A 14,905-nucleotide genomic window follows, 5' to 3' on the forward strand; every position below is an offset into this window, starting at 1 on the left:
TAACATATTATATATATATATATATACAGACTATGAAAGCCCCTTTATTTCTTTTATTATAGTCAACATGAATAGAATCAAATTCCTCATGCGTACATTTGGAGCTCTTCAGATGGTTCTAATGGGCCTGCCATCATTGACTATAAGTTTCTTTGGTAATTATGTACCAAAAAAAGAGTTTATCAAAATCACAAAAGAAACTCCCCAGGACAAAAAAAAAAATTATGGTTTTGTTGTTGAAACAATCATAAACGTGTACCATGTATAGTTCGATCAGGTGTTTTGATTGTATCACATTGTTCGTGACTTTCCGAACCGTGTCCGAAAGTGCTGTGAGATTTTAAAGCCGTTCATCTCGTTTCGACGGTATAAGGGGAGAGAGATATGTTCGATTATGACTGGAGACGCACGAGGTTTGGTTAGACCTTAAGAAGTAGGGACCAGGCTGTGCTTTGAAATTCTCCGGCCTAACATTTCATCATTTGACTTTATTTATTTTCCCTTTGTTATTATAATTCTTTATTCATACTATAAAAAATAATTATTTATTCATAAATATATGACCAAAAGGTGCCCTGACCTTCTCACTAATTTTTTTGGTTAAATTTGCAGATATTTCCATTTCAAATTTGACTATGCAATTATTAAATTAAATTGAGATTCCAATCCCAGTTCCTTAAATTATTAAGCTCTTGTCTGTATAATATATCATGTTGGACCCTTGATTTGTATCCATCTCTGCCATCTAACTGGATATATATGTATTCTAGCTAATGTCAAACCGCGCCAAACTTGGAAACAAGACATTTTACGGATACTGAAAACCCGAGTTAACGATGACGAAGGGTTCACAAAGAATCGAAAGCAATTTCTGACCATATTGTGTGTTCAAATGCTATCAACTGATCGTTCTCCCATCACACAGATTGAAGTCTGGAACTATGATTGTTAAAATTCTTTTAAGTCGGAATGATTGGGAAAATACGATATCCTGGTTTTGTTTTTCTGTTGGAAGTTGAGACCATTTAGCTCAATAGCTGTAGGGACAACTTTTTTCTTTGTACTTTATTTGCCGTTTTATTCAAATCAAGCGTCACAATCTGTTATTTTCAGCTTGTACTTTAATTTCATGGTTTGACTTTGACGATCATTCATAAATAAATATATAAATAAATGTATAAATTAAATTAAAATTAGCTTGCCAGAGTGATGAAAATTCCAGTATGGTGTGGTTAATTAATTTCTACCTAGTCAGCCCCTTCAAATTGATCTTTGCAAATTATTCTTCAATTTAATTATCCTCTCAATGCCGGTCAAAGCAATTCAGAAAAAAAAAACCTTCATCCAGCAATTGAAATTCTTAATTCCCAACAACATTTATGTATCCGATATACGCCGAATAATATATTATCGGAGTTCACATTTCGAGTCTCGTGAAACATATTAATCTTAATCATTATTAAACTTTTAATATTCTCACGTACATATGATGTGAACCAAAATACTCATCGGGGTCAGCAAATGAAGCGATGCTCCCGGCATGATCAGGTTCATGATCATTTTGATCAAGGAACATTGCTTGACGTGCCGAACATGAGAGGTTTTACTATTTGATTCCAAATCCTTAAATAGACTGAAGAAGCTATTGCCTACCGTTTCACACTGCATCTCAACATTTTCCCCTCTTTTATACACTAGACTGCCAAAATTGAGATCCAATCCCATTATCTTTATTTTTATTACTCTGCCAAGAGGAAAGAGATTATTAATTTGTATTTTATTATTCAAATAATAAAGCAACCGACGCAAAAATTAAGAAATTGGATAATAAAGAAACAAAATTACGAGACGGCCCGGCGTGGATTTAGACGATACGACGTCGTCCACGTGCCGCCATTCAAACAGTTGACTTTTCCCGCATATAATCTAAATCTCAAAGATTGTCACAACCGTTAATGTATGACTTTAAGGTCTCAATACACGCCTCTCTCGGAAAAGTCTGGTTTACTATATACTCAGCCCGACCAACTGTTTGCTTTGCCCCTGTCTAGTCCCACGCATACGTAGTTGTAGTTTTCTCCAATAGTTAGACGGCCCGGTCGCCGGTTGACGGCCGATGTTGATTAATGCTCATCGAACGAAATTAAGATAAGAACTAGATGCGGTAACGGAAAACTAAAGTTTCATTTCCGTGACTCACTACTTTATCTAAACTTGACATGATCGAACTGTAAAAATAAGTACCGAACTGCTATATTTCGAGTATTCGAGAAATTATCGAAAATATCTCTAGTCTCTCTTTTCCCATCTTCTCACCTTTCATTTATAACTGGCCATCGCACCTAACCCCAAGAGCTCCCCATTTACTCTCTCTGTCTCTCCGTTTCTCTCTCTAAAGTCAGAAGAAAACAACAGCTGGAATGCAAGTAAGAGAGAAGAAGAAGGAAGATGGAAGCAAATTGGTTTCATTAATTCAATATATTCAGACCTTACCCGTACATAAAAGGTAGCCGTAAGCGCGTCTTGAAGTCAAAAGCCCACCTCTCCCCTCTCTCTCTCGCTCTCTCTCTCTCTCTCTCTCTCTCTCTCTCTTCCCTCCACATCCTCTGTTTTATTCCTCTCTTTGTTCACAGGAAATGGCAGCAGCCAGCCGCCATTGAAGCCCAGCCCTGGAGCTCCCTTCCTCAACATGGGCTTCCGCAAAACTTGTTTCTTTCTTCTGTTTTTTGTTTTGTTGTTCTAAGACTGTCTGTGTCGTCATCCGTCGACCCTCTGTTTCTTGATTTCGAGCTGCTCTGCTTCATATGGGTGTTCAAAATTTGTGCTTGATAATCATTGTCGCAGCTCTCTGCCTCCAGTTCAGGGTTCTGTACTCGCAGAGCCTCACCTGCGATGCCGGTGATCTCAGGGCCCTCCAGGACTTGATGAAGGGGCTCGAGTCCGGCATCGATGGGTGGGGTGGCAACTCCTCCACCAACTGCTGCGATTGGCCCGGCGTGTCCTGCAACTCCTCGGCTTCTCTCGGGCTATCAGACGGGGCTTCCGGGTCGGAAAGAGTAGTTCAGCTGGTTCTCGGCAGCAGAAGGTTGATCGGCAACCTCTCTTCGGCAGTTGGCGATTTGGATCAGCTAAGGTTGCTCAATCTCTCTCGCAATTCATTACAAAAAGGGATACCCAGTTCGGTGCTCCGGCTTCCGAACTTGGAGGCTCTCGACCTGAGCTACAATGATTTATCAGGACCGGTCCCGGCAAGCATCTATTTGCCGTCGATTCAGTTCTTTGACATATCCCAGAATTCGTTCTCCGGTCCCCTGCCTGTAGGAATCTGCGCCAATTCGACTCGGATTCGGTTTCTCAATCTTTCAGTGAATTACTTCTCCGGCGATATTCCTCCGGGATTGGGAAACTGTAGGCTCCTGGAGGACCTACGCTTGGGCACTAACGATCTTACTGGCAGCATCCCGGAAGACATCTTCGGGCTAGGCCGCTTGGCACGGTTTCTCATCCAGGACAACAAGCTTGCGGGTCCGTTGAGCAGCGGGATAGGTAACCTCTCCCACCTTGTCAAATTGGACTTATCCCTGAACATGTTCTTGGGAAACATACCCGATGTTTTCGGGAACATGAGGAGCCTGCAGTACTTCATTGGCCATTCGAATGGATTCAATGGCTCGATCCCGTCCTCCCTGTCAAACTCCGAGACACTCGTGTTCCTCAACCTGAGGAACAACTCCCTTGCGGGCAGTATCAACCTGAACTGCACGGCCATGACGAGCCTTGGGTCCCTCGATCTGGGTTCGAACAGCTTTGATGGGCCCCTTCCCAATAATCTCCCTGAATGCCGAAGCTTGAGGAACATAAACCTAGCAAGGAACTCCTTCAGTGGTGAAATCCCCAGCACTTTTGGGAATTTCCAGAGCCTGGTGTATTTGTCCCTCTCGAACTCGAGCCTTACGAACCTCTCCTCTGCTCTTGGGATCCTTCAACAGTGCAGGAATTTGACCTACTTGGTCCTCACCTGGAACTTCTATGACGAGCTATTGCCGGCAGGCTCGACCCTGAATTTTCCGAACTTAAGAGTCCTGATCGCTGCAAACAGCCGGCTCCAAGGTCCGGTCCCTGAGTGGCTTAACAAGAGCACGAACCTCCAGCTGCTGGACCTCTCCTGGAACCGGCTCAGCGGTCCTGTTCCATCATGGTTTGGCAGCTTTCAGTCCCTCTTCTACCTTGATTTATCGAACAATTCTCTCACAGGCGAGATCCCAAAGGAGATCACTTCCCTACCAAGCCTGATTAACCGGAACATCTCACTGGAAGAGCCCTCTCCCGATTTCCCGCTCTTCATGAAACGGAACGTGAGTGCTAGGGGCTTGCAGTACAATCAAGTCCTGAACCTGCCGCCCACACTGGACCTGGGTTACAACTCCCTCAGTGGCTCAATCTGGCCCCAGTTCGGGAACCTGAAGAAGCTCCATATCCTCGATTTCAGGAATAATTTCCTGTCGGGATCGATTCCCGATAGCTTATCAGGTATGACAAGCTTGGAAGCTCTGGACTTGTCCTGCAACAATCTCTCCGGAACGCTCCCATCCTCTCTGACAAGGCTCAACTTCCTCTCAAAATTCACTGTCGCTCATAACAACCTCTGGGGACCAATACCAATCGGGACTCAGTTTGCGACTTTTCCTAATTCGAGCTTCGAAGGGACAAATCTTTGTGGAGATCATGCTCCACCGTGCCCAGCAGACCAAGACCGGAATGCGTCTTCCAAGACATCCCATCAATCCAATAGGAGCGGGAAGATTGTCGGTATGGCAGTCGGGGTAGTAGTCGGGACCATTTTCATTCTCGGCCTCATGATCTTGATCGTGTGGCGGACACATAACCCAGGAGAGGTTGATCCTGAGAAGGAAGAGGGCCGTTATTGCAATCGCGATATCAAGGAGCAAGAATCCCAGCTCTTGGTCATGTTCGAACACATGGAGAGCACTGACGAGAAGCTCTTGTATGAGGATATCTCGAGGGCTACTGAAAATTTCGAACAAAAGAACATAGTTGGGTGCGGCGGGTTCGGAATGGTCTATAAGGCGACCCTCCCTGATGGAAGCAAGCTTGCGATCAAGAAGCTCTCTGGTGACTGCGGGCAGATGGAAAGAGAGTTCCAGGCCGAAGTTGAAGCCCTCTCACGGGCCCGGCATCCGAACCTCGTCCCCTTGCAGGGCTACTGCATGGACGGAGAGGTGAGGCTCCTGATCTACTCCTACATGGAGAATGGGAGCTTGGACTACTGGTTGCACGAGAAACCAGACGGTCCCGCCAAAATGGACTGGTCCACGAGGCTCAAGATTGCCCGTGGGGCTGCCAGCGGTCTTGCATACTTGCACCAATCATGCGAGCCTCATATATTGCATCGGGACATAAAGACGAGCAATATCCTTCTCGACCAGGACTTTGAGGCCCACTTGGCTGATTTTGGACTTGCGAGGCTGATCTGCGCCTATGACACTCACGTGACCACAGACCTCGTCGGGACTTTGGGTTACATCCCACCCGAGTATGGGCAGGCCTCAGTTGCTACTTACAAGGGTGATGTATACAGCTTTGGTGTCGTCCTTCTAGAGCTTCTCACGGGGAAGAGGCCAATGGACATCTGCAAGCCGAAAGGGTCCCGCGATTTGATATCGTGGGTGATTCAGATGAAGCGGGATGGCAGAGAAGGAGAGGTCTTCGATCAGAACATCTACGGGAAGCAGCACGATAAGGAAATCTTGCGAGTTTTCGAGATCGCCTGCTGCTGCTTGAACAATAGCCCCAAAGACAGGCCTTTGACTCAGCTGCTGGTATCCTGGCTCGAGAAAGTCGACAGCGATTGCTAGCATCGAAACTTTCATGTACATTCAGGGAATTTTTTTGAACCTTTTCCCCCCCCCCCCCTCCTCCAATTGTTACCCGAAAAATGTTGCAGTCAATCATTTTTTTTTTCGCTCTGTAAATAACAGAAAGCTATCTAACCGAAAGGAACCAATTGACTTCTTTAGTTCTTGCTTCCTTTGCTTGTAAAATAATGTTGTTCTTCAAAGGTGTATGAATAAGAGGAGCTGTACATCTGTTATCATCATTTCCCGATGACTCCGTTCTGTACTTTCTATCTGCAAATTGAACTGCTAAGGAGGCTCAATCATCGATGCCGGTCACTCGGGGCATCCACATGCAGCATAAGCGATCGATATTATGCCATCTCAACTAGTTATACCATACACTGCTGAATCAGGGTCAGGGCTATGCATCAACAGAGAGGCGGAGGTCACATATCCTAAACCTGACAGACGGAACTGGTCGTAAGTCCGTTCCCAGCTTTGAGTAGACTGTTGTTCAGCAATTGATCAACTAGTCCGATAATTTTATTACGGACACGTATTCGTGTCTCACGATCAAGCGTTGTGATCCGGAAGGGAGAGACAGAGGAAGACGAGGAAGAAAAAATTGCATCAAATTGTATTGAGCAAACGGGAACTGTAGTAGAGGATCCAACTTGATGGTGAGCGCTATAGGGGTACAAGAATTCCAAGTTCAAATCCAATCGGCGGAGACTGGGACGAGTCAACTTCGGCTATTGTGTGCCGTGACATCATTTTTCCCGCTCGAAATCAAAGCTTTCGTTCTCGCCTTTGACATTTTATGTAGTTTTGTATTGTCAAACTTACTCGATATAAATCAATCCCATGGAGATGTTAATTCAACCATTCAAACTGACATGTTTCTGGCAAAAAAAAAAAAAAAGAATATGGAATTTCCTTAGAAAAGAATTCTCTTTAGCTAGAAAAGGACTCAAATTTTGGATATTCTTCTTCTTTTGCATCCATTTACATGCCGAACAAAAGGGTTTCCAGAAGGATTCGAAGTAATGAACGCATTATTACTTTCAGCTCAAGCGTAATACTTCGGTTCGAGGGTCTAATACTTTTAGTACTCGGTAATAGTATAAATACTTATTACTTTTACTTTCAGTTCAAGCGTTTAACATTTTAGTTCAAATGTCTAGTATTTAATATAATTCATTACGAATAGTAAAAGTACTAAACACTTCAATTGAAATACTAAATACTTGAACTGATATACCGAATGTGTCATTATGACTCAAAATCGCGTTAGAATTTCCCAAAACAAAAATATTATAACTACTAAAAATTATGGGTCATGACCCATCAAAAGGGTCTTTTTGGAGGTGATTAGTTCGTTCATACTTATCCTTAAATCTTAAGTCCCACTAACTAAACGAGAAACGGAAGATGAATAATTTTAATAAAAGGATTACGTGGAAGTTAGTTCATGCATAGTTTTTTGTATGCGAGCCTTGCTAAAGCAGTTGGTTTTTGGATCAATGCTCGGCACAGTTTTCTTATTTTTTTATTTATTTTTGGATATATTGAAGTGATTCCACTGTTGAGATATTTCAGAGTGAGAGGTATCATAATGAGAGTTATATCTGTCCGTTTGATTTCGTAGTCTAGTTTTAAGATTTTAACTCTAACTTTAACTCTACTCACAACACAACAAAAATTAACAATATAATTATTACATTTTCATTTTTCTTCATTTTTTTAACCATTCAATTTAATTTTTAATAATAAATTCTTTCAACTAATCATTACCTTTTCACACTTTTTCTCATAATTCAACATTACAATCATTACAAATAAATTAAAATCAAAATTCAATTCAACTCAACTCAACTCTAAAATCAAACACACCAATCATATCCATAATCACGATGAGGAATTAAAGCCAATGTCAGAGGGTCGCAAACTCTACTTCCGCATCACGAGAGATTGATCTGCATAAACAATTTTTTATGAAATTGTTGCTTGTTGTTCATCCTAGCTCGACCAATAGTTAATGGCATGGAATTTAGAGAATGCCATTATGAAAACATTTGACTTTGCATTTTGCAAATTAATCAACACCACTTTCTAGAAAAATTCAAAAATAATTTTTGGCCCAATCGATTTTTCTTAATTTATTTCCCTCGGACTAGTAGCAAAGATCCATTAACTTTGGGAATCTCATTGCATTGGGTAGACATATTTTATTTGGAGACAACCAATATGCCTTCAATTTGAAGGGTCTTTTCATGTCTGATTATTCCTTTTGTTGGATGGAATTTAATTCCTAGTTATTTCCATAAGAAACGATTTTACTAATAAAAATGAAATCTAAGCTTTTTGTGAAACATAATGTCACCCGTGATTTCACCAAATCTATTACCTCTATATTTTCATTGAATTACATAATATTATATATTACTACAATAATTTTTTTCCACGTAAAGAAAAGTTTATTTCTACACCTTATTCCGTTCTTCTTCGGCCCCGATATATTTGTTGAGTTTTGCCGACTATTATATTGTTAATAAATAAGATGGAGACATATATATAGCCTGGTATACCAAATTAAAAGTAACCTTTTTATAAGCGGCGATAATTAAATGCCTATAGAGTATAAGTCGAGCATATAAATGGTTCGCGAAAAGTCGTCCAACACGTAAATTTGCCTAATACTACATTCGTATACTGTGAGAGGTACTCATCATGACTATTGAGTGAACATATTGTACTATGAGGAAATCAATTTGACTTATCTTCCTGCCACGGCAAAGTCCTGAACATATATGGACCATTTAATGTCTTCGTGTATCTCGTGAATGTGGTACTTTGAACTTGAACGTGCATGGATTTGAATCATACAAATTGGAATGGAAGTCAACAGAAATGAGCTTGAAAACTAGTCATCTATATTTTCTGCGAAAAATTAATAATCTTGTTGATCGATCTGAGGATTTGAAATTCTGTGGGTGACTTGTATTTCCCGAAACTGAATTAAAACAGACAATTTTCTACAACTTAAATGATACATGTCTAACCAATATAACCATGATTCTCGATATCTTCTTAGATTATACACGGTGCTGAACATGAAAATATACAAGGAAAGAGTAAAGAAATAACAACTGCGCCATGATTCTCGATATCTTCTTATGATGACTCTAATTTTATCGTGGTAACTATACCAAATATAGCGAGAAGTCGTTTTACGGTGTACGCGAACATTCGCTTCTATCGTTTCACCAAGAATGCCTCGTTTAGACACATATACAGTGTACGACTTGATATAGCTTACAGAGATTCGATAAAAAGATGGGTGGGAATTAGATCAAGAGTATACTGCCCGAGTGACCACTAGCGTAAAGCCAATTGAAGTGCACAAATGGTCCATGCCCGTTTGCCTCGACATCAGTATTCAAATTGTATTGCTCATTCTAATTAATATACGCACTTCTATAGCATACATTGTATTGGAATAAATCAAAAGTAGACTCTTCTTTGGAAACTTTCGTTGCCAAAAAGGAAAGTCCAATAAGTTAATAATATTAAATTAAGCTATGTTTTCTCCACTACAAAAGTGGGTCTTGAAAATCTTAAAATGTTATGCATGATTGCTTAATATGGAAATGGTTTTCCAATGTGAGATGATCATTGCCCCATTGGGTAAAAGCTACATGCTAATGTCCCATTGGATGAACAAGATTTCTTTTGGGACAAATGCGGATTCTTTAGGTATTGATGGAATAAAGTAAAGTCCTTGAATTGATAATCAAATGTGGTTCAAGACAGAGAGAAGTTGTAGGCCATAAGATTATCGTGAGAAGTTATAGGTACTATTGATTTTTTTTTAAAAAAATACGGTAATAACAGATGTGGATTTAAAACTTACCATGACCTTTGACTTCGAGGTTAGGTTTTTTGGATACTGTACGGCCGATCTGAACTGTTTTCTTCGTGCATCTGATTGTAAAATGTTTCGATGGGCTTTTATCGAGTCACGACGAATGGAGATATCATAGATCATTTAATTTGGTGATATTTTCTTATTAAAAATTTTGCGATAAAGAGGAGGAGATTTGTGACACCATCGCTACTTGGCTCTTGCAAAGTAGGAGATGATCATCGGGTTGAGGATTATCACATCAATCCTCGGATGAATGAATGCCTTCTTCAAGGTACCGTAATATTTTTTTGAATAATTTAGCTTTTATTAAAAAAGAAGAAGGAACAAATGAAGGCTTGTTGTCATCACTAATTAACTATTAAGCATGACAAGTACACCAACTCGTTTTGGCCACCCATTAATGATATCTCTTGTGACCCTCTATAATCATAGATCCATAAATAATGAAAAAGAAAATGCAATGAGCATCATTAAGGCACTTGATTTGGATTGTCTAAAATTCATTATGAGTTAAAAAATTAAGGGTAAATTACACTGGTGGTCCAAAAAGTTTTAATAATGTATCAGGTTGGTTCAAAAAGTTTTTTTTGTTACTTGATGGTACAAAATGTTTCAAAGTTGTAACATGATAGTACAAACCGTCATCTCGCTATTGACGCTGATGATGCAAAATCGGTTTTTGTGGGACGTTACATGATGGTGCAAAATGTTTTAAAGTTATAACTTAATAGTACAAAATGTTTTACATAAGTTATATGATGGTGTAAAATTTACAGTGTTGTAAATGACGGTTTGACGGCGTTAATAGCGAGATGACGATTTGTACTATCATGTTACAACTTTGAAACATTTTGTACCATTAAGTAGCAAAAAAAAAAGGACCAACCTTATAAATTATTAAAACTTTTTGGACCACCAGTGTAATTAATTTAAAAATTAAATAAATACATTTATCCAAAAATATATATGTTGATTAACCTAAAACAATTCTAGTGAACCTAGACACTTGTCCTAGGTTTTGATGGAGACAATCAAAATCCACTATCAGAAAGTTGGTAAATCAGTCCATTAAGCCAATGATTAATTACATGACTGCAAATTCCTTTGAAAAATTAAAGAAATTATCTTCTGCCATTATGAGCATACAACCTATTTGGAATCCGCATCATAGTCCACGAGGGAGCCTCTTTTTTCTTGTCTAAGCATATAATTATGATTTCTTTAGATTAAGCTTATCTTAATCTGACTTAAACAAGATGCTGCACTCGTTCTCGAACTTCTATGGTCATTTCACAGTTTCTCTTAATCCATAAGATCAATCTCTGGCCCCATCAATTTACAATCCAAGCCCTTGAACCAGCGCGAGCTTCATAAAGTGTAGAATTCTCTGATTTCACGAGCAGATCCGGGTTAAGCTGAGGTAGCTCCATAGTCCATAAGCAATGACAGGAAAGGAGTTGAACCGAATCAATATGCTGGTATATATGACACACAGGCCTCGACTTACTCGTCTCAGCTGGTTCCAACAATAATGAACATGTAAACGCATCAATATAATCTTCCGTATGACATAATACTTGAGGAAACGTGTCATAGTACAACAAATCTCGATTGCATTAAATGGCTTGACAATCTTAACCAAATCTACAACCTCAAGTGTCAAGAGCACCAGCTCCAGCAGGAAAAGGAGGAAGGTATGCGGCCTGTCTTTCGAATATACTCAACCTGCTGCTCAGTTTTAGCTGCCTGGCAGTTTCTCCGGGCTTCAGCAGTAGCTCTCCTCTCTTCGGCCTTGTGGCTTGCTGCTGCGAGCTTGTTCATGAGCTTATCGTGTGCTCGTCCTCTTATCCTTTCAACCTCCATCTGGAATTGGAGAATTCCCGGCAAGTTAACGATAGGAAGTTTTCATTCAGGAGGATCAGAAAGTTTATTAATACGGATAATAAAGTCAAGACAAGATATGATGCAATGAAAATTTTAAAAATTGACGGTACTACAAACTCGTTCCATCTGTTAAATACACTTCCTCAATATCAAAATGCTCTGAAACTGTAAACTTGCTCAATCTTCTTCAAAATCCTCTCCAGTCGACCTGTATTCTTCATAATGCTTCCCGAAACTGGAGTCTTTTGCTTCCAATTTCCCCACATTCCAACTTCCATGACCTCTTTCCCATACCATAGCAGAAAAAATAACTCGATATACATTTATGATTTATCTGACCTCCCCCTCACACAGTCTAAACACACCCCTACGGACCCCCCCCCCCCCCCCCCCCCCCCCCCCCCCCCCCCCCTTCCTTTTTTTTTTCCCCTATAACAAGAAGCCCTAGTTTAATCCATTGCCAAACTTATTTGTATTATACAAGCGGATTGAAAAGGAATGCAATAGAATCAGACACCACACAAATGGACCTCCTTAAATAAAGTGAAACCATTACATACCTTTTCCATTCTCCCGTACCATAGCCTTGCATCTCTAATTAATGAAGCATTTGTTAAAGACCTTCCACTGATTAAAGTTGCCATAAATGTAGATCAACGATTGAATCGAGCTCTTAACACAGCTAATGAGAGACTCAATAAATTGAGTGGGGTGATTTAGAACCCAGATATATCACGCCATACTATCATTAATTTGATCCTTATTTCCATTGGCTTTAACAAAATGAACCAGAGTTACTCCCAAGGAGAATAAACCACACAATAGAGCTAAACCATTTCCAAAATGGACCTATAAGATCATAAGTCGAGGTGTTACTATAAAAATGGACACTAAAACTGCAGATGCTAAAGGGACTATACCTCAATCTTCCTCATCTCAGCCTCATATTTTGCTTTCTGATGATTCTCCCACGCTTCAATTTTCATCTCTTCACGTTTGAACCTGTTCGAAAAAAAGGAGGATACTTAGCACTTCAGGAGACATTGTGCACAGCAGTGATGGAAATCTCCTAAATGATGAGACATGCCAATGGCATTTTACTTTCATGGAAGAGAGACCATTAAAAGAAAAAAAGAAAAAAAGATCTGTGTATGAATTAAACCTTGCCATGTACTTGGCTTTCTCTGCTTCTTCCCACGCGGCTGCACGAGTCTCAACAGCATTTTTTGATGGCTGATGAACCAGATCAGTTTTCAACGAAGTGGAAGCAACATTTTCCTCCTCCTCTTTACTTGCCCAAGCAGCAATATTCAGCTTCCCGAGCTGTGTACCAAGAACCATGATTTCCCTCCTCGTCTTCATGTGCAACTCCTTCTGGGACAGCTCAGCGGTAAAATCCACTCGCTCGGTAAATGCATTGGCTTGTGAAGTTGAAGGAGGGCCCCTTGGAGGAGTCGAAGACCGAGAAGCATTAGGGCTACGTGTCGGAGTCGTTGCTTTAGCAGGAGTTCCAGTTCTGGAAGGTTCTTGGCTAGCTATGGGGGTCATCTCAGTGCCCATATCTCTCATCGAGACGGATCTAGCTGTTGATGGAGGTGGGATGAATGTCGTGGCACTGTGAATTGCCAAAGCATCATGTTGGCTGAGATTAACTGCCGAAAATTACAAAAACCGGTGAGGGTCAAGATATTTTGACTTAGCATAGAACTGATAGCTTATAGGCTTTCTATGCCATGCCTTGCTATGCAGAAATACAAGTTTGAGCAAATTTGGCATCTTGACTTCTTCCCGCGTATCAACAACATTTTAACCTAATTAGACTTCATCTATCCCAGCAAGACCCCACTGTGCAACCACTTCCAAAAGTAATATCTCAAGGATACAAAAGACATTTTTTCAAATCCCGATTTGACCTGGTCCAAAGCCTTGTTAGTTTAACGTTGAGTACGAACACATTGACGTCTGTACTGGCATCTAACAAATAAGGTAGAAGCAGAACTCATAATTGTGGACGCCCTAGAAACATCAAAGAGAGCAGCAGTTAAATGGTAAAGATTCAAATTCTTACTAGCTGACTCGCCAATGGAATTCTCAATCATGAGGACTGACTTTCCATAAGGCTCCGCAGCTGGGTTCGGGTAAGTCTCCCAGTCAACAACCCTCTGGCCCCCACACTCATTGCTCGAATCAATCCTCTTTGTGTCGGGTTCCCCAGAAGCAGCCGTCCTATGATCAGGTACCTCTACGACAACCTTCGCAGACAGCTGACGGGCAAAGAGACCTGTCTTTCTGGAGCCAACACCTTGCCCGTCCTTTGCCTGACCAGTCAGGGACCTGTTCGATGTTGGGCTCGCGATCCATTTCTGTGCATCCTCCCATTTTGATGGTAGTGACTTTGAGAATGGCGCAAGGGATGCTCTTTGGGCAGCCCGCTCTGTCTTCTGAGACACAAGGATCATAAAATCCACGGTCACATGAGAAAAAAAGGACTCGATGGTTTCATTCTTGATTGGACTAAGGAAGTATGCCAAAATTGACTATCACTAACCGCATCTGAGCTGGCTGCTGTCGAAGCATAGAATTCAGGAACTACATTCACATCTACGTCTTTGCAACTGTCCGAACCGCTACCACCTAATACAAGTTCAGACAAGATGAGATTTTTGACGACTACTCAACCAAATTATACTCAGCTTCAGACTTGAACATTGAGATCAGAAGTACAGACAATAGGAAAATCTAATAGACATCATCTCTTCAGGTTTACAGCAAGCAAATAGAACCCAGAAGATAAGACCATCGTTGAGAGAGAGAGAGAGAGCTACCATTGTCATCGGGGTGAGGAGGGAGCTGAGATCTGAGTTCGAAATTGGAAGAATCAGAGTCATCAACCTCCACCTCAGCTCTCCTCTTCTTGTCAGCCGCCATGAGCAGAATGCTCCTCAGCTTCCCCGGCGACAAAGCCCCACCACCGCCATTGCCCTGCACATCACATCTTCCAAGAATCAATCAAACATTCAACAACCCAGCAAGACAACCAGCCCAAGTTCCCCCATTTCGAGAAGCGGGAAGAGAAGCACCTGCTGTGGCTTCTGGATCCTCTCGTAGTCCATGTCACCAGCCCTCAACTTAGCAGACCTCGAGCTGCCTTCTCATGCATCGGGAGAGACAATGCAATGCGTTTGTCTGCCAAATCTTTCGCCTGCTTCTGCTCTTCCCCTTCCTCTTCGTTTGA

At 41.0% G+C, this 14,905-nt stretch overlaps 2 protein-coding genes across 5 annotated transcripts; one reads left to right on the forward strand and one right to left on the reverse strand.

The window, feature by feature from the left end:
- Positions 1–2,374: 2,374 nt before the first annotated feature.
- On the forward strand, positions 2,375–6,118 carry LOC116188937 (phytosulfokine receptor 1). Its single transcript, XM_031518390.1, has 2 exons — positions 2,375–2,506; positions 2,634–6,118. The coding sequence occupies exon 2, from the start codon at positions 2,805–2,807 to the stop codon at positions 5,874–5,876; it is 3,072 nt and encodes a 1,023-aa protein (XP_031374250.1). The 5' UTR covers positions 2,375–2,506; positions 2,634–2,804; the 3' UTR covers positions 5,877–6,118.
- Positions 6,119–11,243: 5,125 nt separating this feature from the next.
- On the reverse strand, positions 11,244–14,889 carry LOC116188998. Of its 4 annotated transcripts, none has more exons than XM_031518480.1 (8): positions 14,751–14,889; positions 14,496–14,652; positions 14,219–14,304; positions 13,739–14,111; positions 12,833–13,322; positions 12,591–12,672; positions 12,231–12,264; positions 11,244–11,649 (listed from the first exon to the last, which is right to left on the reverse strand). In XM_031518480.1, the coding sequence occupies exons 1-8, from the start codon at positions 14,781–14,783 to the stop codon at positions 11,639–11,641; spliced, it is 1,266 nt and encodes a 421-aa protein (XP_031374340.1). In that variant the 5' UTR covers positions 14,784–14,889; the 3' UTR covers positions 11,244–11,638. The 4 variants fall into 4 exon arrangements, with proteins under 4 accessions (XP_031374340.1, XP_031374339.1, XP_031374337.1 ...); XM_031518481.1 differs by having other exon boundaries at positions 11,633–11,649; positions 12,231–12,297; XM_031518479.1 differs by lacking the exon at positions 12,231–12,264 and having other exon boundaries at positions 13,739–14,108.
- Between the last annotated feature and the right edge of the window lie 16 nt (positions 14,890–14,905).

This window comes from Punica granatum, chromosome 8 (genome assembly GCF_007655135.1).
Source record: "Punica granatum isolate Tunisia-2019 chromosome 8, ASM765513v2, whole genome shotgun sequence".
In the NCBI taxonomy this organism is placed as follows: Eukaryota; Viridiplantae; Streptophyta; class Magnoliopsida; order Myrtales; family Lythraceae; genus Punica; species Punica granatum.

Excerpts from the sequence above, each read along its gene's own strand:
- LOC116188937 (XM_031518390.1), top strand. The coding sequence starts at position 2,805 with ATGGGTGTTCAAAATTTGTGCTTGATAATCATTGTCGCAGCTCTCTGC.
- LOC116188998 (XM_031518477.1), bottom strand. The coding sequence starts at position 14,783 with ATGGACTACGAGAGGATCCAGAAGCCACAGCAG. Across the intron at positions 14,305-14,495 it reads TCCTCACCCCGATGACAATG|GTGGTAGCGGTTCGGACAGT; the intron begins GTAGCTCTCTCT and ends AACTTGTATTAG. Across the intron at positions 11,650-12,590 it reads CTGAGATGAGGAAGATTGAG|ATGGAGGTTGAAAGGATAAG; the intron begins GTATAGTCCCTT and ends CTCCAATTCCAG.